General features: G+C 36.6%; 3 protein-coding genes across 10 annotated transcripts; 1 reads left to right on the top strand and 2 right to left on the bottom strand.

The window, feature by feature from the left end:
- Positions 1 to 1,125: 1,125 nt before the first annotated feature.
- Positions 1,126 to 8,191, top strand: LOC133856956 (transcription factor TGA1-like). 5 transcript variants are annotated; one of them, XM_062292023.1, is made up of 10 exons: positions 1,259 to 1,447; positions 1,569 to 1,586; positions 2,902 to 3,067; positions 3,160 to 3,234; positions 3,909 to 3,968; positions 4,060 to 4,137; positions 4,252 to 4,315; positions 5,830 to 6,101; positions 6,922 to 7,131; positions 7,740 to 8,191. In XM_062292023.1, exons 3-10 carry the CDS (start codon positions 2,912 to 2,914, stop codon positions 7,890 to 7,892), a joined length of 1,068 nt encoding a protein of 355 aa, XP_062148007.1. In that variant the 5' UTR covers positions 1,259 to 1,447; positions 1,569 to 1,586; positions 2,902 to 2,911; the 3' UTR covers positions 7,893 to 8,191. The 5 variants fall into 5 exon arrangements, with proteins under 5 accessions (XP_062148005.1, XP_062148007.1, XP_062148009.1 ...); XM_062292025.1 differs by having other exon boundaries at positions 1,569 to 1,630; XM_062292024.1 differs by having other exon boundaries at positions 1,569 to 1,638.
- Positions 8,192 to 10,890: 2,699 nt separating this feature from the next.
- On the bottom strand, positions 10,891 to 15,110 carry LOC133856871 (alanine--glyoxylate aminotransferase 2 homolog 1, mitochondrial). The gene is made up of 9 exons (XM_062291912.1): positions 14,559 to 15,110; positions 14,234 to 14,464; positions 13,716 to 13,886; positions 13,239 to 13,382; positions 12,949 to 13,128; positions 12,467 to 12,692; positions 11,444 to 11,557; positions 11,238 to 11,324; positions 10,891 to 11,016 (listed from the first exon to the last, which is right to left on the bottom strand). The coding sequence occupies exons 1-9, from the start codon at positions 14,826 to 14,828 to the stop codon at positions 10,973 to 10,975; spliced, it is 1,467 nt and encodes a 488-aa protein (XP_062147896.1). The 5' UTR covers positions 14,829 to 15,110; the 3' UTR covers positions 10,891 to 10,972.
- Positions 15,111 to 18,608: 3,498 nt separating this feature from the next.
- Positions 18,609 to 25,999, bottom strand: LOC133856869 (pentatricopeptide repeat-containing protein At2g22070). Of its 4 annotated transcripts, none has more exons than XM_062291908.1 (4): positions 25,751 to 25,999; positions 22,640 to 25,384; positions 20,059 to 20,234; positions 18,609 to 19,903 (listed from the first exon to the last, which is right to left on the bottom strand). In XM_062291908.1, the coding sequence occupies exon 2, from the start codon at positions 25,366 to 25,368 to the stop codon at positions 23,011 to 23,013; it is 2,358 nt and encodes a 785-aa protein (XP_062147892.1). In that variant the 5' UTR covers positions 25,369 to 25,384; positions 25,751 to 25,999; the 3' UTR covers positions 18,609 to 19,903; positions 20,059 to 20,234; positions 22,640 to 23,010. The 4 variants fall into 4 exon arrangements, with proteins under 4 accessions (XP_062147892.1, XP_062147893.1, XP_062147894.1 ...); XM_062291909.1 differs by having other exon boundaries at positions 20,059 to 20,228; XM_062291910.1 differs by lacking the exon at positions 20,059 to 20,234 and having other exon boundaries at positions 18,609 to 18,863.
- Positions 26,000 to 27,921: the final 1,922 nt, after the last annotated feature.

The following is a 27,921-nucleotide window of genomic DNA, read 5'->3' as shown; positions in this document are numbered from 1 at the left end:
TTATGACAAGTTGGAAAACCTTGTTCCCACCAACCAACCACTTTCTTCTCACTAAATAAGGCATATATTTGGTATGCCAAAAGGGCTCTATTTATTTATTTATTTTTTGTTGCTTTAATTTTGTAATCTTTCAATTAATAGTAAGAGATTATGATTAGTCCTTATTAGGCATGCATTTCTCTTGTCTCGCACAGGCAGAATTATTAGAATGGAAGTCTCCTATCATTGGTGGCTTTAACAGCACACAATTCGAACAGCTAATTACAGTAACCAGATAGAGATCTGTATTTCATTTTGAATTTGGATTAAATACTGTAAAAAAAAAAAATTACAGTATTTATAATATAAGAGACACGACTTAGACTACAATTCTTTTATAGTCCTTCTCAAAAGGGTTGTTATAAAAAAAAAAAAAAAAAAAAAAAAAAATGAAGTTAAATTCGAAACGTTGAAAAAATCACAGAAATTTTTTTGCTGCACCTAATCTAATGCATTTCAATATAAGACCTAACTCCCCCCCCCCCCCTCCATAATTCAAAGACCTTTTGCTTTCAAACGTAAGGTTTTTTAATTAATTAATTAATTACTTAATTATTTGTAAGTTTTCAAACGTAAGGTTGAGTTTCATTTGTAAGAGCCTAAGTGTCAAATTTCAACCTCTCAAGTATATGACCCTCAAATTCAAAATATCTTAACTGGCCCACTCGAGCATCCAATAGCCGTTACTATACCACTCTCTCTCCCACACACAAAATAAAATAAAATAAAATAAAATAAAATAAAATAAAATAAAATAATAATGATAATAATAATAATAAAACAAAAAAGGAGAATCAAACTATACAGAACTCTGATTCCACACGCAATAAAGCGCGTGTATTCGCAGCAAGTGAATCCCCCAACCGCCACTCCTTTTCCCGCGACCAACGCCTTCGCGCGTGTGCAGCAGCATTCAACCTGGCCAGAATCTGACGTCATGCAACACACCCGAAGGGGTGGGGGTTGGGGGGGCGCAGGTTAAGCGAAGAGGAGGTGCACATGATAACGAGGCAGTCCACCTGGTGCGCACATTAGCGGTAGTGGAAATATGACGAGTGAGGACGAGCGCGACGCTTAGCTTAAATGCAAATCTTTGACTCTCTGTAGCTCACGATGACACAGAATGACAAATACAACCATACATTTAAAAGAAAAAGAATTAATCAATAATTGCAATAGTTTTATATAGTAATGGTTAATTTCTTAATCAAACAGTGTTACATATAGAAATCGAAATTAAAAAATGGATTCAGAGGTCGCTTTTAAGCTGTCGTTGTTCCCATTCGATTCTGCTGGGGGATGATGGGACTTTAGGGTTTCGATTGGGGAAGAGGAGGTTTTGGCTTGGTTTTGGACCTCGCAGAGCTGAGATTTGAGCGGGAAAAATATTAAGTTGGATTTCATCAAGGTTCGGCTTTTGTTTCCGGTTTTTGAATTTTTGATGTTGGACTCTGTTTGGTTGCGTTTGTTAATGGTTTAGAGGTTTTTGAATACGTGATTCTTATGAGTATGTGTTGGGTTCGATGCAGAAAGTAGCAGAAAGCCATGTACGGGATGAAGGAAGTGATTGAGAAATTTCATTTCCTAGACAGTTAATTGGTCATTTGCAGTATTTTTGCTGTTTGTTCTTGATATATCTATTTGGTCCTGTATGTTTCTTGATCAAACTCAATAGTATCTTGAATGTTTGGCGTATCTCGAAATGAGAGTTCATAAATCTTTGCTTTTTTTTTTTTTTTTTTTTTTTATTCAAAAAGAAAATATTTAATTTTCTCCTTGCTTCCACTGTGTTATAGACATATCAAAACTGTCTTATTGAATTTATTTAATCAACTTTGAAATATAAAGCAAGGGTGTGAAACGGTTGGACAGCTTCTTCTTTTTTGGGTATATGGAAGTTGAATTGGTTCATGCCAGGGAATAAGAAATGAAAAGAAGTTGAATTTGTGTGTGAAGCAGGGGTAACTTCTGCTCTGTAAATGCTTTTGTGGGTTGATAGCAAAGGCTTTCAGGAGAAGCATTTTTTCCTCCTCTCTTCTCTCTTCTGGTTCGTTTGAACTTTTGGAGATGATACCTTCAAAACCGTTGCCTTTTTTTTTTCTTTTTTTTTCTTTTTTTTTTTTTTTTTTTTTAAAAAAAAATTTAATTTTTTTTTTTTCCTTAAGTCACGCCTGCCCCCCAATCCATTCTCATCCCACAGAAACAACAGCTCTCGCTATTGTAAAAAGTAAGTTATGTGAATTGTATGCGTTTTGGTTACCATAGAGTTCTGAGGATGGTGCTACTACAACTGTGCCAACAGTGAGATTCTGTTATCTTTCATCTGGATGTGAAAATTTGTCATCATGGAACTTGGAGGAAGCTTAAAAATTTTAGGAACCATGTTTTAATTTTGTGTTATGTTGGGAAGCTAGATCTATATAGCATTCATTGCTGGATTGGTATTTTTGAGGTTTGTACACTTGGTTCTGTTTTGGATTTCTGTGAGTACATCTTTGACTTCATGGCGGTTTGAGACTCTGCATAATGTCAGTTATATCAGCCGAAGTCATTCTGTGATCTGTATAAAATAATATTCAAGACTTTTTTCCGTAATAAGCTTCAGACGTTAGAAAACCAGTGTAACTCATCAAGTTTTCATGGGATGACATTGTTTGCACTACAGCCATTTGCAATTCAAATTATAATCAGCCATTTCACATCCATATTTCTTAATCTATATCGAGTTCTTGCTTTTAAAATGGCTATATCAAACTTCTAAGATCTTATATGGTTCTTTCTTTATTTAATGTCTGCATGTCTTTCTTTCTTAGCTAATGTATTCATATGCCAAAAAGCTGATTTAATTACCTCCATGATCAGTCCACAGAGCATGAACTCTCCATCAGCCCATTTTGTCCCCGCAAGAAGGATAGGAGTCTATGACCCTATCCACCAGATTAACATGTGGGGAGAAAACTTTAAAAGCAATAGTAATCTAAATACATCCGCATCCTTGATTGTGGAAGAAGTGAAACTTGATGATCAGGTGAAAATCATTGAAGGTTATGTGTCTTGGTAGTAGGGGCTGCAGTCTTCTAGTTGCCAAGCTAATTCATTTTTGTTATATGATTTTTCTAGTCAGAAGATGCTTCACATGGAACAGTGGGACCTTCTGACCAATATGACCAAGAAGCAACTAAACCTACTGATAAGGTGAGAGTAATTGTATCAGTGAGAATGATTTTAAATTGAAACATAATTAGGTTTCCTCATCCCCATTTTCTGCGTGATTGTATCTTTTTTCCTGGTCTAATGATTTCCTCCAGAAACTAGATCAAGATGTGCTACTATTCGTTCTAGCTCTAGCCATATTCTTATGTCATCTATTTACTTGCTCTTGTGCATATGGCCATTTCAATGTATTGCATCTTGCTCAGACACCCACACATGCTGGAACTTTTGTTCTGCATCTTAGATTTCTTATCTTCCTCTCCATTCTTTTCTTCGAAAACACTTTTTGGTGCATGTTTTTACTGTTATTCTTATCAGATACTGATTGAGAGTTCTTAAAGAAGTTTGCAGTTCCGAAATGTGGTCCAAATATGGAACCTTAAAATGCTTTTCTGTGGGTACAATATTTCATTGTAGATTGCTCAGATGAATGAAAATTCTTGTGGTATGTATCTTAGTTCATCGAAATGATGACGGGTTCATTTGTTGCTTGTCAGTAATTTATTTTGTGCAGGTAACGCGTCATATGATATTTAAAATCTCAACAAACATATATATGTTAACGATTGAGGAAACTTAATATTTACTTTTGAGGATTAACTCTGATTCAGCAGCAGCAACCTTTACCTTGGTTACAACTTTCATAAAATCTGCAGGCACAAAGACGTCTTGCCCAAAACCGGGAGGCTGCTCGTAAAAGCCGTTTGCGGAAAAAGGCATGTAATAATACACATTAAACAGAAGCCTTACATGCAACATACATGCAAGAAGTGGTTTCACACACTAGATTTATGTTTTGCTTTACAGGCCTATGTTCAGCAGTTGGAAACAAGTCGTTTGAAGCTGATTCAAATAGAGCAAGAGCTTGAGCGTGCCCGGCAGCAGGTTTGAAAAAATTAGCTTTTATGCGTCATCTTTGAGGCATTAATATGTTTTTACCACTCAGTATAAATTTTTCCTCCGCTTTAATATATTAAAGCAGTTCATGTTTTACTGCAGGGCTTATACATAGGTGGTGGGTTAGATGCTAGTCATATGGGGTTCTCCGCAACTGTAAACTCAGGTTTGTACGTCAATATGCTAACATCCATTATCATTGATCTAATATTCTGTCTCAAATGATGTGGGTTGTTGGTAGATGAAGCTTTCGAGCATGCACACTATGAAATGCAACAATACTAAAGTGATTCCTGATTTTAAGTTCCTAGTGATATTATCTAGAGACCAGGTAAATGCTGCATCTTCAGATGTTAGTGTTGTGTGCTTCATGCAATAAGCTAAAGTTAAGTTTAAGGGGCACTAACAGAAGGAGCAGGCACTCTTCCCCTTTATTACTCGTTTGAACCATTGAGATGTGGCATTCTTGTGATGCTTGTCAATAGAACATTACCTTAGCTAAAATTGATTATTACAATTACCCCCTCCCTCACTTTTTAGAGTTGTGTTTGCTTTTTTGTTAATGCATGTAAGAAGTTGATTTTATCAAGAAAAGAACTCATTGCAAAGGGAGAGATGAATGCTTAAGATCAGGAACGGAACTTACACCAAGTAGCCAACCATGATGGTGAAGTTTACCTGACCAGAACAGCATGTGCTGTCTTGCATGTGGTGTTATTAAGTAGGGTCATATTTCTTATATAAGGGCAAATAAGTCAAAATAAAGGTATAGGGTACACTCTCAGTTCTGTTTTCTCAACAAACCAAACAAAGGAAAAAATGCTCATCTCCTTTCCTCATTGTATACAAACACAAAAAAGAAGAAACATCTCCCTTCTCCTTCCCTTCCCTTGCTCTTTTCTTTTTCGTTTCATTTTCCTCAGTATTGCCAACAAGGAGTTGCTTAACACTATGAAACGTTGTCTTGGTCAAAATGTCCAAGAAATGTGTGAACATGGAAAACTTATCTGAAGAACAAGTGATATATTGCCATGTCAAAATAGTTGGTTCATGTCTTTCCAATTACCCTTTTGAAAACTTGCAATAAAATACTGCTGCATTTAAGTTTTATGGATGCAAAAGCAAAATATTTTCCTGTAAAAATGATTCAGGCAGCAATAGTACCTATATCTCTGCCTTTCTACTGGTTGTTTTCTGGTAATACTTGCAATTCGCCATTTGGATCTTGATCCCTTTAATCCTTCATAGACTTCTTTGCTGCCAGGACAAGTATGTCAGTTATTCTCATTTACTAAATCAAGAAACTAAAGATTTTGTTCTTAGAATATTCAATCTGCCATTGTATTTTTTCCAAGGCTCAAGAATATTAATTCGGTGATTGAAGATATAGGTTGTTACTAAACATGCATGTATGTATACTTGATGCACATTAATGAAAGAGATATCTCCACCCTGAAAATCAACACACCTTTCAGAAGGTTGAAGTGCAGTTGTAACACGAGTCAAATTTTTCAATGAGCTATTTATCTTCATGTTTAACTTTCTGACATGCTGAGTATAACCTTTGTGGTTTTATTTCCCGTTGGTTCATTTTTCTTCTTGTATGATGCCCTTGGCCCCCCTTCTTTGATCTTTCATGATATTGTATTCTAAAAGTAGCCCACGCTAAGGATTCTCCAGGGGTTACTACATTTGAGATGGAGTATGGACACTGGGTGGAAGAACAAAATAGACAGATCCGTGATCTGAGGAGTTCTTTGAATGCACATATAGGGGATACAGAACTTCAAATGCTGGTAAATGAAGGCTTGTCGCACTATTATCAACTTTTCTGCATCAAAGCAACCGCGGCAAAAGCTGACGTCTTCTATGTGATGTCTGGCATGTGGAAAACATCAGCTGAGCGTTTTTTCTTGTGGATTGGAGGGCTTCGCCCTTCAGAACTTCTCAAGGTATGGGGATCATGCATTTGAAATTCATTGGAACAACATGGAGTGGCAATTGTAGAAAAAATTTGTAGGATTCAAGTGCAATTTTAATGGGTTTCTAGTGAACTAAACTTGGATGAATTCTAATAATTAGAGTCTACCCTGCATTAATTGGCAATAAAAAATAAATATATGAAGTTATGGAAAAAGTTTGACATTTTTATGAACAACAAAGCATGTGATAAGAATAAATATGCTATTATATATATATATATACATACATATTTTCTTCTTCTTTTTCTTTTGTCTACAACATACAACACACATTAGCACAAAATAGCGCCATTTAGTACAAACATAAAGGAAGCTTGTGCCATGTGATTAATCTCCCCCTCCCCTCCCCAACACACACACATGCTAACAGTAATATTAAAGTCTCTTCACATCGTACTTGGGACATAGGATCAATTCCTACTTCCGTCCTGTACTGGGGAGTTGAAGAAGTTTTTCCGCCTATTTTGTAATGTACTATATCCATTTGATATAAACAAAAAGAAAACTTATCATATGTGATTAATCCCATTTAGGATTGCCTAGGCATAATGCCAACAAATCTGTGGTTGGTCCCCAAGCACTGAGGGTTTGGCAGACAGCAACCTCCAATTCTTGTCCATATAATTGAGTATAGAAATCGTGAGCATCTTCCTTTTGGGGCAATCATCTACGTTTTTTTTTTTTTTTGAAAAAATTTCATATATTTTTTGTATTCTTTTTAATGCAACATGCTTTAATTCCATAATCAAATATAAGATAATGTTTATTTGTCAATCCATGTTGATTACAGGTGCTTGCGTCTCATATTGGCCCCTTGACAGAACAACAACTCATTGAGTTTCATAGTCTTAGACAATCATGTATGCAAGCTGAGGATGCTCTTACGCAAGGTATGGATAAACTCCAGGCAATTCTAGCCGAGATTGTAGCAGAAACTTACCTTCCGCAGATGGGTACTGCCGTGGAGAAGTTGGAAGGTCTAGTGTGCTTTGTGATTGAGGTACACACGCTTTTACTCCAAATTCTGACTCTCAATGTGACTGATATTTGTGTTGCTCTCTCTCTCTCTCTCTCTCTCTTAAGTACCTATTAACTATTAAGACCCATCAAGTTGTTCATTTGTCAATTTATATAACCAAGAATTGGTTCTAATAGCTTATAATTTGCAAATTCCCGACAGAAAGTACTTTTTTTCTGCCCAAAAGAACAATATGGATTTTATGTAAGTGGATTTAAAGGCAAATGTGTAGGGAAAGGATCATTTTAGAGTTTTGATTTTCTTTGTTTTTCTGTTTATGGCTTTTTATCTTCTTATTTATTTAGTTTAATAGGCCCGAGGACCTGATACTCTTAGGATACATGCCTTGAAAGAAAAATGAGACATTATTGATCCTAAAAGGGCATAATTTGCTACCAGGGCCAGACACCTATGAACATGAAATTATGAAAACCAGAAATAAGATATTGTATGAATCCAATTTCAAACTAACTTTCACTGCCATTTATATATATAGATGTAGCATTGTCTCTATCTACTTTTCTAAATAGGTTTTTCTTAGTTTAATTTTTTGGTGCTTTGAAGAACTAACAAGATTCTTGTTGGAACAGGCTGACCATATTCGGGAGGAAACCCTGCGTCAGATGGAGCGCATCCTGACTACCCGCCAGGCAGCTCGAGGTCTGCTTGCTTTGGGAGAATACTTCCAACGCCTACGAGCTTTGAGCTCAGTTTGGGCTACTCGTCCTCGTGAGCCTGCTTAGTGTTACCATGTAAGAGGGTACAAGCTCAAAATTTAAATGAGGTTTTCACAAGTCACAACCAGCGTCATGCCTCAGCCACCAGAGGGGCCTTTAGTAATGCTGTTATGAAGATATATAGACGCGATCCAATTTGCTGACATTTTTCAGTCAGCCTCCAGCCCCTGAGAAGTTGTATATACTATTAGCCATTTTATCTTAGAGGAAATTTGTAGTTAAGGTTATTTTTAGTGCTTGTACATTATCTTGTCTTAAAAGTTCATATATTTCAGATTTAAATTTTAAGTTTACAGTTGGAACTATGTCATGTAAATATTTGTTGGGTGCTTTTTGTCTTTCAAATATCTCAAAAACACTTGTTCTGAAGAAAAGGCTTCCTTGTGCTTTGAAATGATCATGTTTTTACTGGAAGGAACTGATATGGGCTAGTTAAACTTGTGATTGTTAGGTTTATCAAATGCTTTAAACTTGAAAATGAAGAAACTATTGTAATGGACTATCTATTTTCGGGTTCATGGCCAAGATTTATCCACACAACTGAGCCAAAAATATCCATTAAGATCAGAGCCAAGATCTCAGTATAATTTCATATGACTTCTTGTTATGTTAACAGGTCCAGACTTCTAAAGCTTAGGTTGGTAAGGCTGAATCTTTTTTTGATGAAAATTTATTTTTCACGGTATCTATATAACAGCTATGACGACTTCTTTTTTTTTACAAAACAGATCATCATAGTGGCATGACGATTAATCATAAGCCCACATTAACACAACACATCACATCTCATAACATGTACATAACACATCAGAGAATAAACATGTAGCAATGGAACTTCTAACATTAACATAAATAGAATAATTACAATATCATACCCATTTAGTTGTCTATATGTTTAAAGCTTAATCAAATATTGTTTACATAACAAAAGAATGTCTATACAAAACGGGTGTTGCATGCAACATATGCCATATACAAAAGTCTACACAAAAGATGGATTATCCACAAGTTCAACATATACGACTGTCGCGATAAGCTTCAGTCGTAGTATTCCAAATACAGAGCCACATGGTCCTTGTTGACATCAGAGACACCTGCATCCAAAACATCTACATCTATACGATCGTGGTGGTTGCCACGTTCGTATATGTGGATTAATGAGTCCACCGTCTCAGTAGTATATAATGCACTAAGTTTTTGTATTAAGCTGACATTTTCTTTTTCTACTATACGTTTACAATAACAGCTACCCTTAGTAAAATACTTATTCTTAAAATATTTTGTAGCTGATAAGGTAAATATTGGCATTCCATAAATACAAGAATTCATACCATGTAGCTATAATTACATATACATGTTCCAAAATCCCGCTTGGAAGCACATACATATAGTCCCATCTACAAATACTATATAGATGTATATATCATGTGACTCAGCTATACTCGTATACAAGCTTTCCAAACTTTTGGGACATGCAAGCATACGTGTACATTTAAGCATAACATTACACAAATCATCATATGGAATCTAACTGTAAGAATATACACATGCTTTGTTCCATTCAAACTCATAGGTATATTAATACGTCTACCATGAAATACCACATAAATCGGTCTATGCAATCTAGTTGTGATAGTATACATATATTATGTTTCATTCAAAATCATATACATAACAGTTACATCTAGCCATGAAAACATTATAAATTATGTCATACATCATTATCATGCCATGCTTGCCTTTCTTTTGTTTCTCATAGTTTTGTTACTAATGTCGATGAGACTTCAACCCAATCAGTCTTACACTTGAGCTACCGATATGACTTTAACCCAATCGGTCTTATGTTTTCTTATGCCGATGGGACTTCAAATCAAACTGTCTTGTTACTGATGCTAATGGGACTTTCACCCAACTAGTCTTATACATGAGCGGCCAATGGGACTTCAACTCAAACGGTTTTACGTTCAACATTCATAATTTCGTTTCATGCCATACATCAATGCCATAATCATTATATACATGCTTTCACACACTTATACATCATTTAATATCATATGCTATTCATTTTCTTTTCAAACATATCATGAAAAAATTGACCCATCATAAAATTCATGCACTAATTTCTAGGTTGTTTAGGGACTTATGTTTGGGTTGCCCACCCTTTATCTATATTTGGTTTCGTTGTAATCTCTCATTTTCCCCTCTCCCATGTTGAATAGAAAAAAATAATAATAAGAATTATGAGAACCTGCTGTAGTAGCCAGTATTGCAGATAAACCAAGGAGGGTGGCCAAGTAAACGTATTCTGCATCCATTTTGGTATGAAAAATAAAAAATAAAATTGATATATATATTCTCACTAGAAAGTGGCATCATTATATAAATTTTGGGTATAACTCATCTTTAAAAACCAACTTGCAATGGGAGGATATTCAAGAGCTTATATACACTTGATTAAAATTGTACTTAAGCCATATAGGACATTTGGGATCGTAACATACCACCATGCTCTGCAGCTGATGTCCCTTGCAACGGAAGGGTGTTCAAGAGCTTATATACACTTAATTAAAATTGTACTTAAGTGATATAGGACATTTGAGATCGTAACATACCACCACGCTTTGCAGCTGACGTCCATTCGTGACTAGAACCCGTGACGTAGAATTTGGCTCTGATACCAAATGATACAAATTTAGGGTATGACTTATCCTTAAAAACCGGCTTGTAAGGAAAAGGTATCTGAGAGCTTACATGCACATGGTTAAGATTGTACTTAAGTCATGGACAATATTCATGAAGAAATTCCTTCTAAATGGTTGCTCTCTCTAGTAACCACTACAGCAGCACCATTGTTAAGGTGCAAGCCTAGAGGTTGATAATTATTTTGCTGATATCTATTTGGAACACGTTCATTGGTAAGTCCTGCCTCACTTTACCCATATTCCTCTAGCTATACTCCACATAGAAGTTCTCTAGCAATTTATTGGCCTACATGAAGAAAATCTATATGAAAAAATTCACTTGATATTATTGAAAAGAGGTTCTTTGTAGAGTACATAAGCATCCAAGCTCCTGGTGATATATCCTCACAACTTTGACATGGCATAGTCCAAGGCATCAACAAGAAAATCTGCAGATACAGAAACCAATTTAATTGTTACCATAGACTGTACTCCAAAAAACATTTAGAAGAATATATGAATGCCAAATTGTCTGAATAGGACTTTCTCAGCTCAAAATCTTTTTCTAATTATTATCTGGTTAACACCATAAATTTCATATACATAGAGGCTGATAATTCAACTAAATAGAGGTTTAAATCATTAAAACTATCTGAGACAAAGAGGTTACCTGCATCGTCCTTGCTAAAACACATTGGCGGCTTTACTCTAAAAACATTTCCATGCAGTCCCCCTTTCCCAACTAGAACACCGAGCTCTGCAATGAGGAACCTTTAGATGATAAGTATAACAAAAGGAAATTTAAATCGGTAAAAATTGATATATAACTAATAGCTTCTCCCAATTAATTTTGGTTAGGGAGACAAGTCCTGATACCTCTAAGTTTCTCAAATAAAACCGCGGTTTCTGCCTTAGCAGGTGTCTTCTCATTCCTGTCTGTCACAAGTTCTAAACCCACCATCAAGCCCCTGCCCCTCACATCTCCAATGACTGGAAAAAAAATATAAATGTATAAGATGAGAACTGCGTACATAAAATACCAGTCTAAAGTATAAATACTGAGTCAGGAATGAAAGAGCCGTACAAATAAATATCGACTGCAGCTAGATACTTATTCTAGCAGGTAAAGTGTAGTACTGACTAAGGACCATGATATGAAGTTAAATATGAAAAAACTCTATTTATGTCTAATAAGAAAGTCAATATGATATTTGTGTTGGTTTTTCCAACAAAACTAAGTGCTTTTTTGTCTTTATCATTCGGAATGCTCAGTCCCACACCGTGACTTCAATGATGGGAACAACCTCCGCACTCCTGGCGCTCCAATGAACAACAGTTCTCCACTTACTATATATTTATAATAGTGGTCAGCCCCTCAGGAGTTACATTTGTAACTTAATGTTTATGTTCACTGGTGATATGATATTCTATCTTACTAAGAGTACTACCCTGTTTGCAGTCCCGTCTAGTGAGCATACTTCACAAAATCCTGTCAGAAGACTAATATCCTCATACAATTTTCATTAGCATGATGCAGAAAAATGAATATAAAAAGTGGAAGAATTAACTTCGACTTTCTTAAGGTTTGAATTCATAGATTAATTGAACCTGTATTAATCAAATGCAGATAACTAAATGACAGGGTTTTTCTGTACTAAGAAAAGGAGGTCAGCTTATGCATAAAAGCCTAAAATTTGGCTGCTGGATTCGCATTTTGATGTAATTTGGAGGGTTAAAGACGTACGTTAAAATGGCAACACCAATATTAGCTATCTAAATTATAAGGACAAAGATTTCTTCCAAATCAGCACAATGAGCTTCTGTCCAAATTACAATAGATATACCGATAAAGATAAAAGAGAAAAGATTTTTAGACATGTTAGATTCAAGAGTAATTACTTTCATGTCTTTGCTGAAGAGCTCTCAAACGCCCAAGCAAGTGAGAACCAACATCAGCGCAATGAGCTTGACGCTTCTCCTTGTCAAGAACTCTGAGCACTGCCAGTCCCCCAGCCGAACATACAGGGTTCCCACCAAAAGTGTTAAATTGAATTTTCTGGGCCAACACACTTGCTATCTCCGGGGTTGTCACCACTGCTCCCAAAGGTAAACCATTGCCGATACCCTGATAGATTTATTTGTGAAATGTGATGGAATGATTGCACAAGATTATATGACACAGATAGTAATAGACTAAACTCATAAGTTATTTACTTATCCAAAAAAAAAAAAAATAAAGCATAAGTTATTTAACTGAAAAGGCTACTATAACCAAAAAAGAAAAAAAGAAAAGAAAAAAAAGGCAAATGGCTGATGTAACAATTACATGATCTATGAGTCTTTCTAAAATAGATAACTATATAGGATAGATGGGTAATGACCTTTGCCATAGTAACTATATCAGGAATGACACCCTGTGTTTCAAAGCCCCAGTAATGGCTTCCTGTGCGACCAAACCCAGTTTGCACTTCATCAGCAATACAGACACCACCGGCCTTGCGTATGATGTCATAAACCAGCTTCAAGTATCCAGGGGCCAATTCAACTGCTCCTCCAACTCCCTATGGTTAATGAAAATGTTCAAACAGTTAGAATATTTTCAGTGTCCTTGCCAAGGTGGTTGTAACAGGAATTTCAGACCTCATTCTAGAGGCGAAAAAACAACGCAAACCTGAATTGTTTCGGCCATAAATCCAGCAACTTTTCCTGAAGTACCAAAATCAATATGATCTTGTACATCTTTGGCATAATGATTAGCATCAGAGCCGAAAACTCCATGATACGGATCTGGATTTACAACATGATGAATTTCACCCTGCGAAAATGTTGCACTAATTTTGAGCAGATAAATCAGAAGAAATATCTTGCCAAATGTCCTTGAAAAATAGGGAACAGACATGGCCATTGCTACATTCAGCAAGTGCTAGATAAACAAGAGACTATCTATGCTGTATTTCCTAATTCAGTAAACTGTTAAGACTGCTTAACCGGCCAGTACCAGAACAAATTTAAAATTACAATGGCGAAAAGAAGAAACAAGTAGCTTATTGTCCAGTTACACCTCATCTTATTGGAATTCGTGGAGCAAACATATTGAGTACTGGTACACTTTATGCATACATGGTACAACCATCAAAGTTAAACAAACCTGTGGTATTGGGTACTTCCAAGTGTTCAGAGCAGTGAGTGCAAGCGTGCCAGAACTTCCCCCATGATACGCATTCCTCAATGAGATCATACCAAGATTACCAGTGTATAGACGAGCCATCAGCATTGCTAATTCATTCGCTTCTGACCCCGAATTCACAAAATACACAACCTGCATTTTCAAAACAAGCTCCCATTGAAGCTCTCACTTTCTTCATAAAGTACACCATCATATTTTTCCCCCCCTTTACCATAACATAGAAATCAATAATGTTAAAAGAGATAGTTAAGTGATTGGAATCACTGTATGCTAATAGCTTAGGCTTTCAAGACAGGTGAAAAAAATCCTGTTCGATCTCCGATTATTAATTAAAAACTTTCGTATTTTAATTCCCACTTATAAAGTCGAAGTCTAAGCTTGAGAGGGAGTCTAAAAAGAATAGTTTTCACCAATTTGTGCTTCTGGGATTACTCATACTTTTGAATAACTAAAAAACAAATTTATAAAAGAAGAACAACCTTTAGGTTTCCGGGCATTTTGGAAGCCAATGCCTCAGCATAATCAGCGATTGCATGATGTAGGTAAATGGTTGTAGCGTGCTGAAGAAGCTTGCTCTGCTCCACGATAGCTTCCAAAACCTCAGGATGGCAATGCCCACAAGACACCGTTACTATTCCAGCGAAAGCGTCCAGGTAACGCCTCCCATTCTCATCGTACAAATACTGCATCTTTCCCTCCACAATATTCAGCTGCGTACAACAATTCAAAACAAAACAAATAAACAATAAAATCAATCGATCAACCAAACAATTAAATCCGATCCCGAATAAATCAAACGCTTACAGGCTTCTGATAGTAGTGGAACAGAGAAGGACCCAGAAACTGCTTTCGCTTCTGGAAGACTTCGTCGGCCAGTGGGCCCCTGTACGGCCTCGGAGCGTGATCGAAGGGCGGGAGCTGAGGCGGAGGAGCGTCATCGCGAGCAGCAACAGAAGAAGAAGAAGAAGAAGAAGAAGAAGAAGGAACCGTAGAGAAGGAGGAACCGCAGAGAGAAAGGGTGTTCTGGCAATTACAGATCCTTGCCTTCTTCAGTAGCTGCCTCTGCAACGCCATGGCGGATCAAAAAATTCCGCAGAGTTGAAGGATTCTTTTCTTTAATCTTGTCGTAGCAGAAAGGGTTGGGATTGGGTGAGAGTGGTTAAATGTTAATTAATCATAGGATCAATATGGGGAAGGTGGGCTTTGCATTTCTTAATGTTATCTTGGGGTCACGGTGTTTGGCAAAGGAGAAAAGACCAAGACAAAGAAGCATGGCCGCACGGCACTGTGCTGGAGTGAGCGTATATGGAGCTGACTCACCTTACACAACCACTGAACCACCAAACAACGATTCCTGTCCTTCGCTCAAGATTCCGTAATTCATTACATTTATGCCCGTTACACACTGCAATTACGGAAACATCCTCGACCTTTTTTTTTCTTTTTTTTTTTTTTTTTTGTTGTTTTTTAAAAAAAAAAGTGTCGAATTATATGTCGTTTTGAGATAAGGGTACTGAACTGGCAAACGTCTCAAACTGGGGTATCCAAGTTTCTAAACGTGTCACTAAAGGGTACTCCGTTAGGATTTGCTGTCAAATCCTGCAAAAATTTCTAAAATACCCCTGTGTTTATTTTTTTAAAAAAAAAAATTATAAAAAATTTCAAAGATTCTGGCATTGTTTTTTTTTTTTTTTTTTTTTTGCAAATTTCATTAAATTCTTACCAAAACCTAAATCTTAGCATTTTTTTTTTTTTTTTATTTCCTAAAAAAATTAGTGGTATTTTGAGTACTCCGTTAGGATTTAATAGCAGATCCTAATGGAGTACCCTTAAGTGAGATATTTGGAAACTTAGATACCCTAATTTGAGACGTTTGCTAATTCAGTACCCTTATCTCAAAATGGCGTATAATTCGATACCCTTTTGTGAAGTTATCACAAACAACTAAAAGACTTTAAACTATTCAACAACAAGATAAGAAAAACATATGATAAGAACTCAACCAAGTAAGCAACGTAGAAGACTTCAAACTCTAAAGTAGTAGTAAACTCTAACTCCAAAGTGACGTAGAAGACTCCAATACATCCAATGAAATGTGATAGATCAAGATAGCTAGTCCATTCCTTAACATAACCCATAAATAATCATTGTGCACTAAATGTTGTGGAGACCACGTCACATAAGATTAGGGATGAAAATGAAATATAGGGTGATGTGTATGGCATTATTCGGAATAAAATAGTAATGAGATAAAAATTTTATGAAAATTCAAGTCCTTAATTATCAAAATAGAAAACTCCAATTCTTATTTATGGTAGGTATAAAACTCAAACCGTTATATAGAACAATTTTCTTTTAATTTAATTTATGAGTTTCTAATATTCTTATTTTTCAAATTTCAATGTATCTCTGGCGTGCTAAATCATTTGTCATGCTAGAGAGACCAAGGCCATGCCATGTTTTAGATGATGACATGTCGTACTAACCGGCACATGTTCATGTGTTCAACATGCCACGTCATCTTCTAATTTTATATAAGACCTCATCTTAAATCTTTGAAAAAGTATTATAATATAAATTAAAATTTTTTTTTTTCTTTTCACTTTAGTATTTTGAGTATTGAAAAGGCAAAATAGGAAGTTCAGTGAAAATGAGTGGGGAGAAAAGTCTATGCAATGAAGGTGGCGGCTATGGGAAGAGAATTTTATTAAGAAAATATTCTGATCGTAGGCCCTACCTTCACCTGTAAACATCTCAATTGGGATACCTGCAATTCGAAATTCCTTGCAATTGCTTTCCTTGTGATGTAATTATTGTAATCCTAATATGTTTGGTTACATTTCTTCTTTTTTATCTTTATTTTATTATTTTATCTTATATTTATTTTAGAGAAATATTATTTAAGTAGAATAATATTTAAATAAGAAGTCTTTATCTCTGATCTTAAGAATAGACGATTAGTAAGTAGCTTTAGGTCTCTAGTTTGAAGTTCCTTGTAATTGCTTTCGTTGTGATGTAATCATAATATGTTTGGTTACATTTCTTTCTTTTTATCTTTTATTTTATTATTTTATCTTATATTTATTTTAGAGAAATATTATTTAAGTAGAATAATATTTAAATAAGAAATCTTTATCTCTTATCTTAAGAATATACGATTAGTAAGTAGCTTTAGATCTCTAGTTCGAAATTCCTTGCAATTGCTTTCGTTGTGATGTAATTCTAATATGTTTGGTTACATTTCTTTCTTTTTATCTTTATCTTATATTTATTTTAGAGAAATATTATTTAAGTAGAATAATATTTAAATAAGAAGTCTTTATCTCTTATCGTAAGAATAGACGATTAGTAAGTAGCTTTAGATCTCTAGTTCGAAATTCCTTGCAATTGCTTTCGTTGTGATGTAATCCTAATATGTTTGGTTACATTTCTTTCTTTTTATCTTTATCTTATTATTTTATCCTATATTTATTTTAGAGAAATATTATTTAAGTAGAATAATATTTAAATAAAAAGTCTTTATCTCTTATCTTAAGAATAGACGATTAGTAAATAGCTTTAGGTCTCTAGTTACAGCTACCTGCATAATTACAGTTTTACGTAAGTTGTAATATCTTTTTGTTTATTTAAGGAACAAGCAAATAATGTAAAGTTAAGTTGAATTATTATTTGATAAATACAATTTACTGTGTTTTGAGAGTTCCTGGCTCACTCGAAATAGCCAACCTATCTATTTCCTGTGTTCTTTGTCAATTGGTCCACATCACGTTGTGATGGATTGATATCTTTTATAATCATTTGTTTAAATTTGAGAGAATTCGAACAGGTGATTGTAAGAGACTACTTATAAGACCTATCTAACTAAATAAAAATTGAGTTGTCCAACTACTTATTCAGTCATGTGGGTTTCATAAGCAATCTCTTACAATTATCTGCCTACATTCTATCATATTCGAACAAATAATTATAAAGGATCTTGATCAATTATGAGAGGCGTGATAAGGTGAACCGAATATGCAATTGTGAGAAGCATCCCAATAAGGTTCACCTATATGAACAAAGGGTTTTCATAATTGCATATTATTCTCTATCATCCGCGTAAAATAATTTCAAGATATCTTGATCCGTAATCATTCATAGAATTTTTTTTTTTTTTTTTTTTTTTTTTCTATCAGATGAACGAGGTATTGGGAACTTTTTGAAAATAATGTTATTTTTCAGTTTTTTATTTTTTTTTGAATCTCCACTATTCTTCTCACATTATAGCCGTCAAATATCATGAAGCCACCTGGCACCTTTCCATCATGGCACGTATATAGCCTTGAATGATCCTCGTTGCACATAGAAATGAACAAGGCTTAGAAGACCTATTGGGCCATACATCATTCATAAATCATAATATTCAAAGGAATTGTACAAAACCTCTACAGTAACTTCTGGGTATTTTGATCTAAAATGGAACCATTAGAATCCTAAAACATCACAAATGTATTATATATATTATATGATCAGTTTGTTAAGACCTAAAATGTTTTAATGTTTTATGTAATAAAATATTTTTAAAGAAATCATTTTTTTAGAAAAAATAATTTTTCTAAACATATTTTTTGGCGTTTATTTCGTATGGAAAATAAGCGATGAAAAAATTCCGGCAACCTTTGCTGAAGGTCCTGCAGTTTGAGAAGAAAGAAGCTCAAAGTCAAAAGCTGGTGTACAAAATTTAAAAACGAAAACCAGTTTTCAAAACTAAATAAGCTTTTTTAGTCAAAGTGAATATTTTCAGTTTGACTATTATTTTAAGTCGCACCAAACAACAAAAAACATAAAAAGCATTTTACAGAAAATATTTTACGATGAAATAAACGGAGTCTTCATTTCATGAATAATATTTCCATTTTATGTACAAATTATAGCGGTGGCTGATCCACTGTCAAAACAGTTGCATTGCATCTGTTCCTTCACCTCTTGCTCAAGGTCGTGCAGTACTGATTCGGTATCTGGAATGAAACCCATCCTTTTTATCTCCTTCCAGATCTTTGCCATCATATTGTATATAGCATCTTTCTGTGGGTGAAGCATATCTTCAACCCCAAAGACATGGACTTAGTTCTGTATCTGAAGCCAACTGAATCCTTGATCTTTCTTCACTCTATCTTTCATTGATTTTCTAATTTCAGCAGCGTCCTTCCATCTCCCACAAGCTGAATATAAGTTAGCAAGGGATGAGTAGGCCCCACTATTGTCAGGCTCAAGAAGGAGCAATCTTTTTGCTGCAGCTTTTGCTAGCTCCACATTTTTATGAACCTTACAAGAAGCTAAAAGTGAACCCCACGCTATGACATTTGGTTCAAGAGGCATACTTATTATGAAATCATGTGCTTCTTGTAGCAATCCAGCACGCCCAAACAGGTCAATCATGCATGCATAATGGCTTAAGGTGGGTTCAATTTTATGTAGATCTTGCATCAAATGACAATATCTCTGACCCTGTTCCACCAATCCCACTGCCCAAGTAAACATTCACAGCCAATCCCCACAACAAAAACAAACCCCCGAACCTACATACTTGGGAGAAAAAAAACCAAATATCCGGAAACCATACACTTAGCAAAACAACTACCAAAGAATCCCAAATGCCCATCTACCAGTGCAGCAACCCTTCAGCCATTCAAATCCATAACACTCTAAGGAACACCCCAATTTTCACAAAGCTTGGCATTAGCGGTAGTGTATCTGAACATCCCTTTAGAGCTCTACTTACAGCATTTAGTATGAATTAGTGCAAACTAATTCGTAAAGTTGGTTCCTAAAGGTACAAAATGGTTATTGAGGATAGATATGGTCACTGAGGATGAAGGTTAAGCTATTTGATCGGAAGTTCTGATGAGGATATATAGAGGCTCCCTTCTCCTTGCAGAACTGACAAAGGAGAGTATTCCAAGGTTCCTACAGTCCTCAAGATTTTAAAGTGAGCAACGAATCTTAAGTCAACTACCCCAAACTCCCAGCCTTCAAAACATGCATTGCAAAGTTTCCCCACACCAAAGTGGTCTAGATTTTACAAAAATTAATGCATGCTTGGCAAAATAACTTGAATTGCATGTCTACTTTAGCATTGTGCACAGCTTCATTTTGCACAGCTTCATGTGCTGCAAAGCAAAACATTCTTTATTGTTTAAAAGATCCAGAAGACATTTCACGATTATAGATCTAAACCAGCCACTAATATGCCAACAATAATATTGTCCTAATCAGATGCAACAGCCAACAAAAGATTTCCATCAAAGGGAGTTAGACAGCTTACATGTAGATGCCATCAAGTACAGCAAACTATCTTAGATTATTTTGCCACAAGATTTGCTTTTACACAGTCAATAAGAAGCTTGTTACTGGCTCTCTTTGTAGCATTGGTGGTTTGGTGCTTGAGTGCTCTCAAGGTCAAACGGTGAAGGGCCAGTAGATGAGGCTTGTTTTCTGCTCCTGCACAACAGGATTGATGTGTATAATGGAGTTCGGTAAATGCTATAGATAAATATTTTTCTTAGCAATCTCTCCCACAATAGACTGAGTTCTATATTATTTATCTCAACTAGCACAGTGGGGAATATTAGGTAACATAAAGCAAGTTATTAGTCTACAATTAAATTAACTTTCACATGATTATGATTTTTTTTCCTTTTGGATGACTAAGATTTTTCATTCCAACACAAAGAGACAAAAAAACACTCCAGCAGGCTAGAAACACTAAGCTGGATCCTAGTTTCTTTACAACAAGAAAAAACACAAAAAAAAAAAAAAAAAAAAAAAAAAGGAGAAAAGAAACTGCCCAACTAAACATTCACAGCCAATCCCCACAACAAAAATAAACCCCCGAACCTACATACTTAGCAAAACAAACTATACAATTTTTATTTCAAAAAAAAAAAAAAAAAAAAAAAAAAAAAACCCAAATATCCCGAAACCATACAATTAGAAAAACAGAGCAAAGAATCCCAACTGTCCATCTACCAGTGCAGCAACCCTTCAGCCATTTAAATCCACAACACTCAAAGGAATACCCCAATTTTCACAAAGCTTGGAATTAGCGGTAGTGTATCTGAACATCCCTTTGCCTTTCCCCATAAACCTTATACCAATCTCTCAGCAAATACCCTGAAGAATCTGCTCCTCAGAATTCACCCGACTACAAAATTTGATATTATTACAATGCTTCCAAATGTTGTACATGGTTGCACCCAAAGCCAATTTACAAACAATGCTATGTAGCTTTTTACCCTTCCAAGCCTTCACACCTTCCTTCACAACCTCATCCCAACCAAAACAAATGGGGTTAACAAAGCATTTAAGCATCACTTCTCTCCATAACCATTTTCTCCAACCACATTCAAAAAATAAATACTCCCTTCATTCAATGCTATGGTGACACATGATTAGGATTTAAAGACATGCAATTTATGTGAACCACATAAGTAAGTCCCAATCGTTAATAGTTAATTAGCACATAAGTCCATGTTAGTCTGGTACATATAACTGAATAAACTTTTATGATAACTGTAAGTAGTGTCACCAACAATACCTCCAAGTAGTTCCATATCTGTTACCAGTTATCACATCCTAGTCCCGCTGTGCATCCTTTCCACAAACAGAAATCTTAACCAATGGATTTTAAATCTGTGGATTAGCATACAATGTTGTGGAACTTAGGAGCACAAAGCTCAATAAGCATCCATCGTCAAAATGAGTTACATAGTTATTGTTTCCACCATAACCATTTCCAGATTCCACCCTCGTAAATCTTATGGTCTCTGAAGAGTAAAATCTTAAATCAATGGACTTCAAATCTATGCATTAGCAACACCAGGCAATGAAGGCGGATGAAGCTCAGCAATGGGCAAAATCATTATGATCAAAAGCTACCAGTCCTAGCCCAGTTCTACCACCAAACTCCCACTTCAAGCAACACCAGTATCGGGATGTGGCCCCGCCTGAATAGTTAGCTTTTTTTTTTGGTTAAATAGGATCAGAATCTCTTTAAATTAAACAAAAGTATCTCCCATCTTGGCAGACTGTCCAGCAGTAAAAATTGAATCTCCGTCCTACATTAAGGACTCAAATTCAAAATCTGATTAGTGTAGAACATATACTGTCTAAGCCTGGAAACCAGGTGGGGCTCAGACGATCAAGGCACCAATAAGAAATTTGCATTGTGATGAAAGCTGAATTCGGACAACATGCTGCATTTTTTTCCCCATGTAGCAGGCAAGATTGCATTTTTTAGTTTCCTGCATGTGGCAGGCAAGCATTCAAATGCAAGCTTCCTACCTACCTATATTTCCTTTTGAGTGTCTACGGTGCACCACAAGTTTGATATACCCCAGATTTATGACAAGTCACACACGCAGCCAATGAGTCTTGAACTCAGGAACTCACCCTTCACATTGTTCTTATGGGAGGAGGATGTCCCATTTGAGATACAGCTCAGTGGCAAATATGACAAATATTTGTCACTAACATCATCAGATTTACGACATGAGAACCAAACTCAGTAATATGGGAGATTATGAATTCTAAACAGAATAAAATCTTACATCTATAAATATCATGTCCGAGGATATTGCAAACCAAATCCAAACATAACCCGTTAACCTATGTCATTAAATTATTCAATGAAACTTACACCTTAGCTGAACCATATATGGAATTGAAATGGTACCAAGGTTGTTAAACTACACAACCCAAATTTTCAAATTCGTTTAGCTGTCTTTTACCTGCCATTTCTCTACAAACCAATGTTAATGCTCATCCAATTTCTCCATGCAATCCTAAAAATACATACTAAACGAAAACCCATTATTAAGAACAACAAAAACTTTAAAATCACTCACATGACATGAGCCTCCTTTGGAAAAATCAGCTCACACCCTCTGTGTTCTTCTTCTTCTTCTTCAGCGTCATATAATTTTCTGGAACGGAAGGTGTCGTAAGCAGCACGGATGCACAAGTAGTGTCAACCCATTTGGCGATAACAGTATGATTGGAGAGAGAAGTGGCAAAAGATATTAACAATTGGTTTAATTTTGTTGCCTTTCTCGAATGGTATATGTCATATAAGTAGGCGGCCAAAAGCATTACAGAATAACATATCAGGAAAGCAACACCTGATTTCTACATCGAGCATCAACTTTTTGGATGCTACATACATGAAATTTTTTCCCACTTCACCATCAGATTTTAAAAAAAATCCCATCCTTGTTGCCTACCAATAATCCTGACAAGAGCAGGAGCCATCCTTGAAATGGTGAAAACGAGTAGAGTCTCTCACAATTATTTCTCTGCCCACAAGCTTGGAGATAAATTTTATGGCGGAATGACAATCATTACACACTCTAAGGTTCTTCATGATTCTCAATGTAGTGTTCTCTGGAGTACTTAATAGCCCGAATGCAATTGCAAGTTTTTCACTGTGATGTCTAAGCATCTGTTCCTTCACCTCTTCCTCAAGGTCGTGCAGTACTGATTCAGTATCTGGAATGAAACCCATCTTTTTTATCTCCTTCCAGATCTTTGCCATCATATTGTATATAGCATCTTTCTGTGGGTGAAGCCCATCTTCAACCCCAAAGACATGGACTTTGTTCTGTATCTGAAGCCAACTGAATCCTTGATCTTTCTTCACTCCTCTATCTTTCATTGATTTTCTAATTTCAGCAGCGTCCTTCCATCTCCCACAAGCTGAATATAAGTTAGCAAGGGATGAGTAGGCCCCACTATTGCCAGGCTCGAGAAGGAGCAATCTTTTTGCTGCAACTTTTGCTAGCTCCACATTTTTATGAACCTTACAAGAAGCTAAAAGTGAACCCCAAGCTATGACATCTGGTTCAAGAGGCATACTTTTTATTAAATCATGTGCTTCTTGTAGCAATCCAGCACGCCCAAACAGGTCAATCATGCATGCATAATGGCTTAAGGTGGGTTCAATTTTATGTAGATCTTGCATCAAATGATAATATCTCTGACCCTGTTCCACCAATCCCACATGCGTACAGGCAGAGAGCACACCAACGTAAGTTATATGGTCAGGCTTAATACCAACTGCCAGCATCTCTTGAAAAAGTTCTATGGCTTCTTCTCCATGACCATGCTGAGCCAAAGCCATAATCATGGACGTCCAAGAGACAGTGTCTCTATTATTCCGTATTAGATTGAATACCTGCTTTGCATTGTTAAGGCTCCCAGCTTTGGCATACATGGTTATTAGAGCATTACTCACAGAAACTGATGATGCTTCCCATGATCTTATGGCACTTGAATGAATTTGTTTGCCAAGATACAAAGAAGCCAAGCTTGAACTGACACTTAACATGGCTGCTAGAGTGTGGCTGTTTGGGTTGGGGCCTTCTTTAATCATTGATTTGAAAAGATCCAAAGCTTCATTATTCAAGCCATTCTGAACATAACCTACAATCATAGCTGTCCATGCAACCACATCGCGGTCCCTTAATGAGTCAAATATCTGTCTGGCCGGGTTTATATCCCCAAGCTTGATGTAGCCATCCAACAGGGCTGTAAAAGCTATAATATTGAGATCCGAAGACCCACTTTGCTCCACAATCTTTCTTGCAATTTCAACCCCACCAGACTTGGCATACATTGAAACCAAAGCATTCCCGACTGCCCCAGAGGTATCAAACTCGGTTCTCATTATATAGGCATGGATTTGTTTCCCAGGATTTAACTTCTCAAGATTGGCACAGGCCGACAAAGCACTTGCCAGTGTGAACTTATCAGGCTTTAATGAAGAATCCTTCAACATGATTGAGAAGATTTCCAGTGCTTCAACGTCAAAACCATGCTGGTTGTAACCTGCAACCATGGAATTCCATGAAACTACATCTCGTTCTGTCATCTGTTCGAATTGGGCAAGAGCCAGGTCAACCCGACCAGACAGCATATGCAATGAAATCATAACATTCCATGACGACGTGTTCTTCAATCTCATTCTATCAAAAACAAATTTTGCTGTTATTGAATCACCACACTTCACATACATGTTTAGCAAGGAATTTGCCACGGGAATACAACTACCAAGCCCATGTTTAACGACAAATGAGTGAACCTTCCTACCAATATCCAAAGCTTCAATTGCAGCACATGAAGCAAGAACATTAGTCATGGTGTACTGGGTCGGTGCAATTCTACTTCCAATCATTTCTACAAACATTTGAATCGCATTTTCAGAATGACCAATCTGATTATATCCCACAATCATAGTAGTCCACGAAACTGAGTCACGATCAGGAATTTCCTCAAAAATACGACATGCTTTATCTAACCTACCCTGTTTTGCACATGCTGAAAGTATTGTATTCCAAGAGGATGTGGTCTTCACAGTCATGTCATCAAATACGCGGTGAGCATCGGAAGTAGACCCAACTTTTGCATAGAAGTTCATGAGACTATTCATCAAGAACACGCTGAGGTGAAGCCCAGCTTTGATTATTCGAGCATGAATCAACTTTCCGGAAAATGGGTCTTTGGACTTGAGGCTTGTCTGGAGGAGATACGCGTAGAAATCCGAAGAAGAGGTGGGAGAGCGTGGGCTCAGGGCCTCCATTAGTCCATTTGAAAACCTTACATATTGTCCACAATCAAAAACACCTTACCATCATTCCATTTGAAAACCTCAATCAAAAACACCTTACCATTCGGCCATTTGAAAACCACAATCATACTTACGTACAGAAATTTTAACAAAACTTAAACCCTTTATGTACTGAATGAAATTCACAATCAAATTAAACAACATGTTCAAGCCAATCTCGGCCATTTGAAAACCACAACGAACAAAATCAAACCCAGCCAGCAACCACACGGCCAAGATCAAAACAAACCCTCGAGCCTAAACAGAAAATCCCCAATCCAGCCCTCCCACAAATCTCAACCAAATCTTCACTAACAACCCACTAAAACTCAAGAAGTTTTGTTAGAAATAATACCTTTCTCAGCTGATTCTGGTCTGGTCACCGAGAGACTGGGGACCAAACGGACAGGTAGAGCAAACCGGAAGAGGGCCGATATCCGCTGCTCCAGCCGTTTCCCACTGCACGAAGACGGTGGCCCAACCACCGTGCTTCAATTTGCACCACTCACGGCCAGAAGCCTATACATAATATTGTCTTTAGTTTGAGAAAGATGTAAATTCCTAAATTGGAGGGAAATGAATTAGGGCACAAATTAAAGAGCCATATTTTAGGCAACGGTCAACTAAAAGGAGAAGCACCCGCTTTAATAGCAAGTAACTGTTTTGGTTTCTTCAAAAATAAAATAAAATAGTGACCTCCGTTTAATGAGGTGTGATCCACAACCGATTGAGCTACTCCTTAGGAACAACTATTTTGGTTTTACTTAAGGGAAAGGAAAATACTAGAGGTACTTATACTTTTACAAAGGGAGGCTTACAAACTGAAGCGACATTTATACAAAGACGAAAATGCCCTTCCCTTCACCAGCCCAAAATCTCTATCCAACACTCACCCCTCTCGCTAACCGTTCTCCCCTCACTGAAGTCCCCCTCTCACCGGCCGTTTTCCCATGTTGCCGGCCGTTCTCCCCTCACTGAAGAAGCATGGCCAATCTGCAGAGAATCACATTTTTGAACCCATTTCCGAACCCATGTAAGGATGACCGACTGCTCTCCCCTCAAGCACTGGCCGTACTCTCGAGTGGCGTCATTTGGTCGTTCCCGGCCAGAACAGCCAGATCCCGACTGTCTGTCTTGGATCTGGCCCATACCAGGCCAGAATGGTCGGATCTCGGCCAGCTGGCCCGGATCTGGTCCTTCCTCGACTAGAAGCGTGGTCGGGGTCGTGGTCGAGCCCGAATTGTCTGGGGTGCTAGGTTTTTCGGTGGGTCGAGGTGTAGGGTTTCCAATGGTTGGGGTCGAAGTCGTGGTGGCCAGCGTGCTGAGTTTCCGGTGGTGTGATGGTTTCCGGCGAGGTGGATTCAACAGAGATGAAAGGGTATTTTTGTCTATGTACTAAAATTTGTTTTAACTTATTATGAGAGGCTCCACATCAGCTGTAAGCTTCCCTTTGTAAAAGTTTAAGTATTCCTAACATTTCTCTAAAGGAAATGCTAAAATTACAATATGTGGGTCCCACCCTAATGTGCCTTGGAGTTGTGCACTTGTAGTGCCCCCGCCCCCCAAAAATAAATGGTTAAGATTGTTTTAGAATTTTATTAACCTAAACGTCACCGTTTTAAACTCGAAAAGAAATTGAACCAAAAGTCTGAAGCACTTAATGTTTGACGCCGTTTAAGAATAGCATTCCCAATTAGCCAAACCAGAAAAACAAAACCAAAACTCCAAAATCCCCTCTTCTTCCATTTGGCCATAGCAGACCAACTGGCCATTTGGCATACTTAGCCGAACCAACAAAATCAACCAAAAATTTACCACAATTGGCTACTTCAACAACCCAATCAGAAATTACAATCAAGCTTCCTTTAACCCAGAATCTCAGCAAACTTCAACCAACCAATTTTAATTTTTAGGATTTACCAAAGTTCAATTAAACCAACTAATGGGTATAACAAAAAGTTAAAAACAACAAATCATCAATTTAATCTCAATCCATTTCAGAACTCATTTAACCATTTGGGGCCAATTCGAGATGTGCCGAGAAAAAGAAAAAAGAAAAAAGAAAAAAGGTTCCCACCACCATTTACCAAATATTTTGTTCATTAGTTAGATATACTCATAGAAATCCCAAACTCGTAACAGCAAAATAGAAAATCTTCGTCAAAATCTTCAACATCAAAATAAAATTAAGGGTTAAATACCGCTATGCCCTCTGTAGTTTAAAAACTTTATTTTTTCTCTCTCAGTTTTCATTTATTTCATACGTGGTACTTGTGCTATGTGAAAAGACAGAGATAGTACCTCCGTCAATTTTTCCGTCCAAAACTAAAGGATTTCCACGTCAGCGACATGTGGCACCATTGAAATTGCAACACATGGCTACACAAGTTTTTTCAATTTTTTTTTTTTAAAATTTTAAGCCAATATATATATATATATAAAGCAAAAAAGGTTTTGGCCGACCACCCCCAAAACTGGCCTAGGGGTTGGCTAAGCCACCCACTAGCCAAAATGGGGGTGGTTGGC

The sequence above is a fragment of the Alnus glutinosa genome, chromosome 14, assembly GCF_958979055.1.
Source record: "Alnus glutinosa chromosome 14, dhAlnGlut1.1, whole genome shotgun sequence".
NCBI lineage: Eukaryota > Viridiplantae > Streptophyta > Magnoliopsida > Fagales > Betulaceae > Alnus > Alnus glutinosa.
The sequence above is the reverse complement of the archived record's forward strand: the minus strand, read 5'-3'. Positions and strand labels throughout refer to the sequence as shown.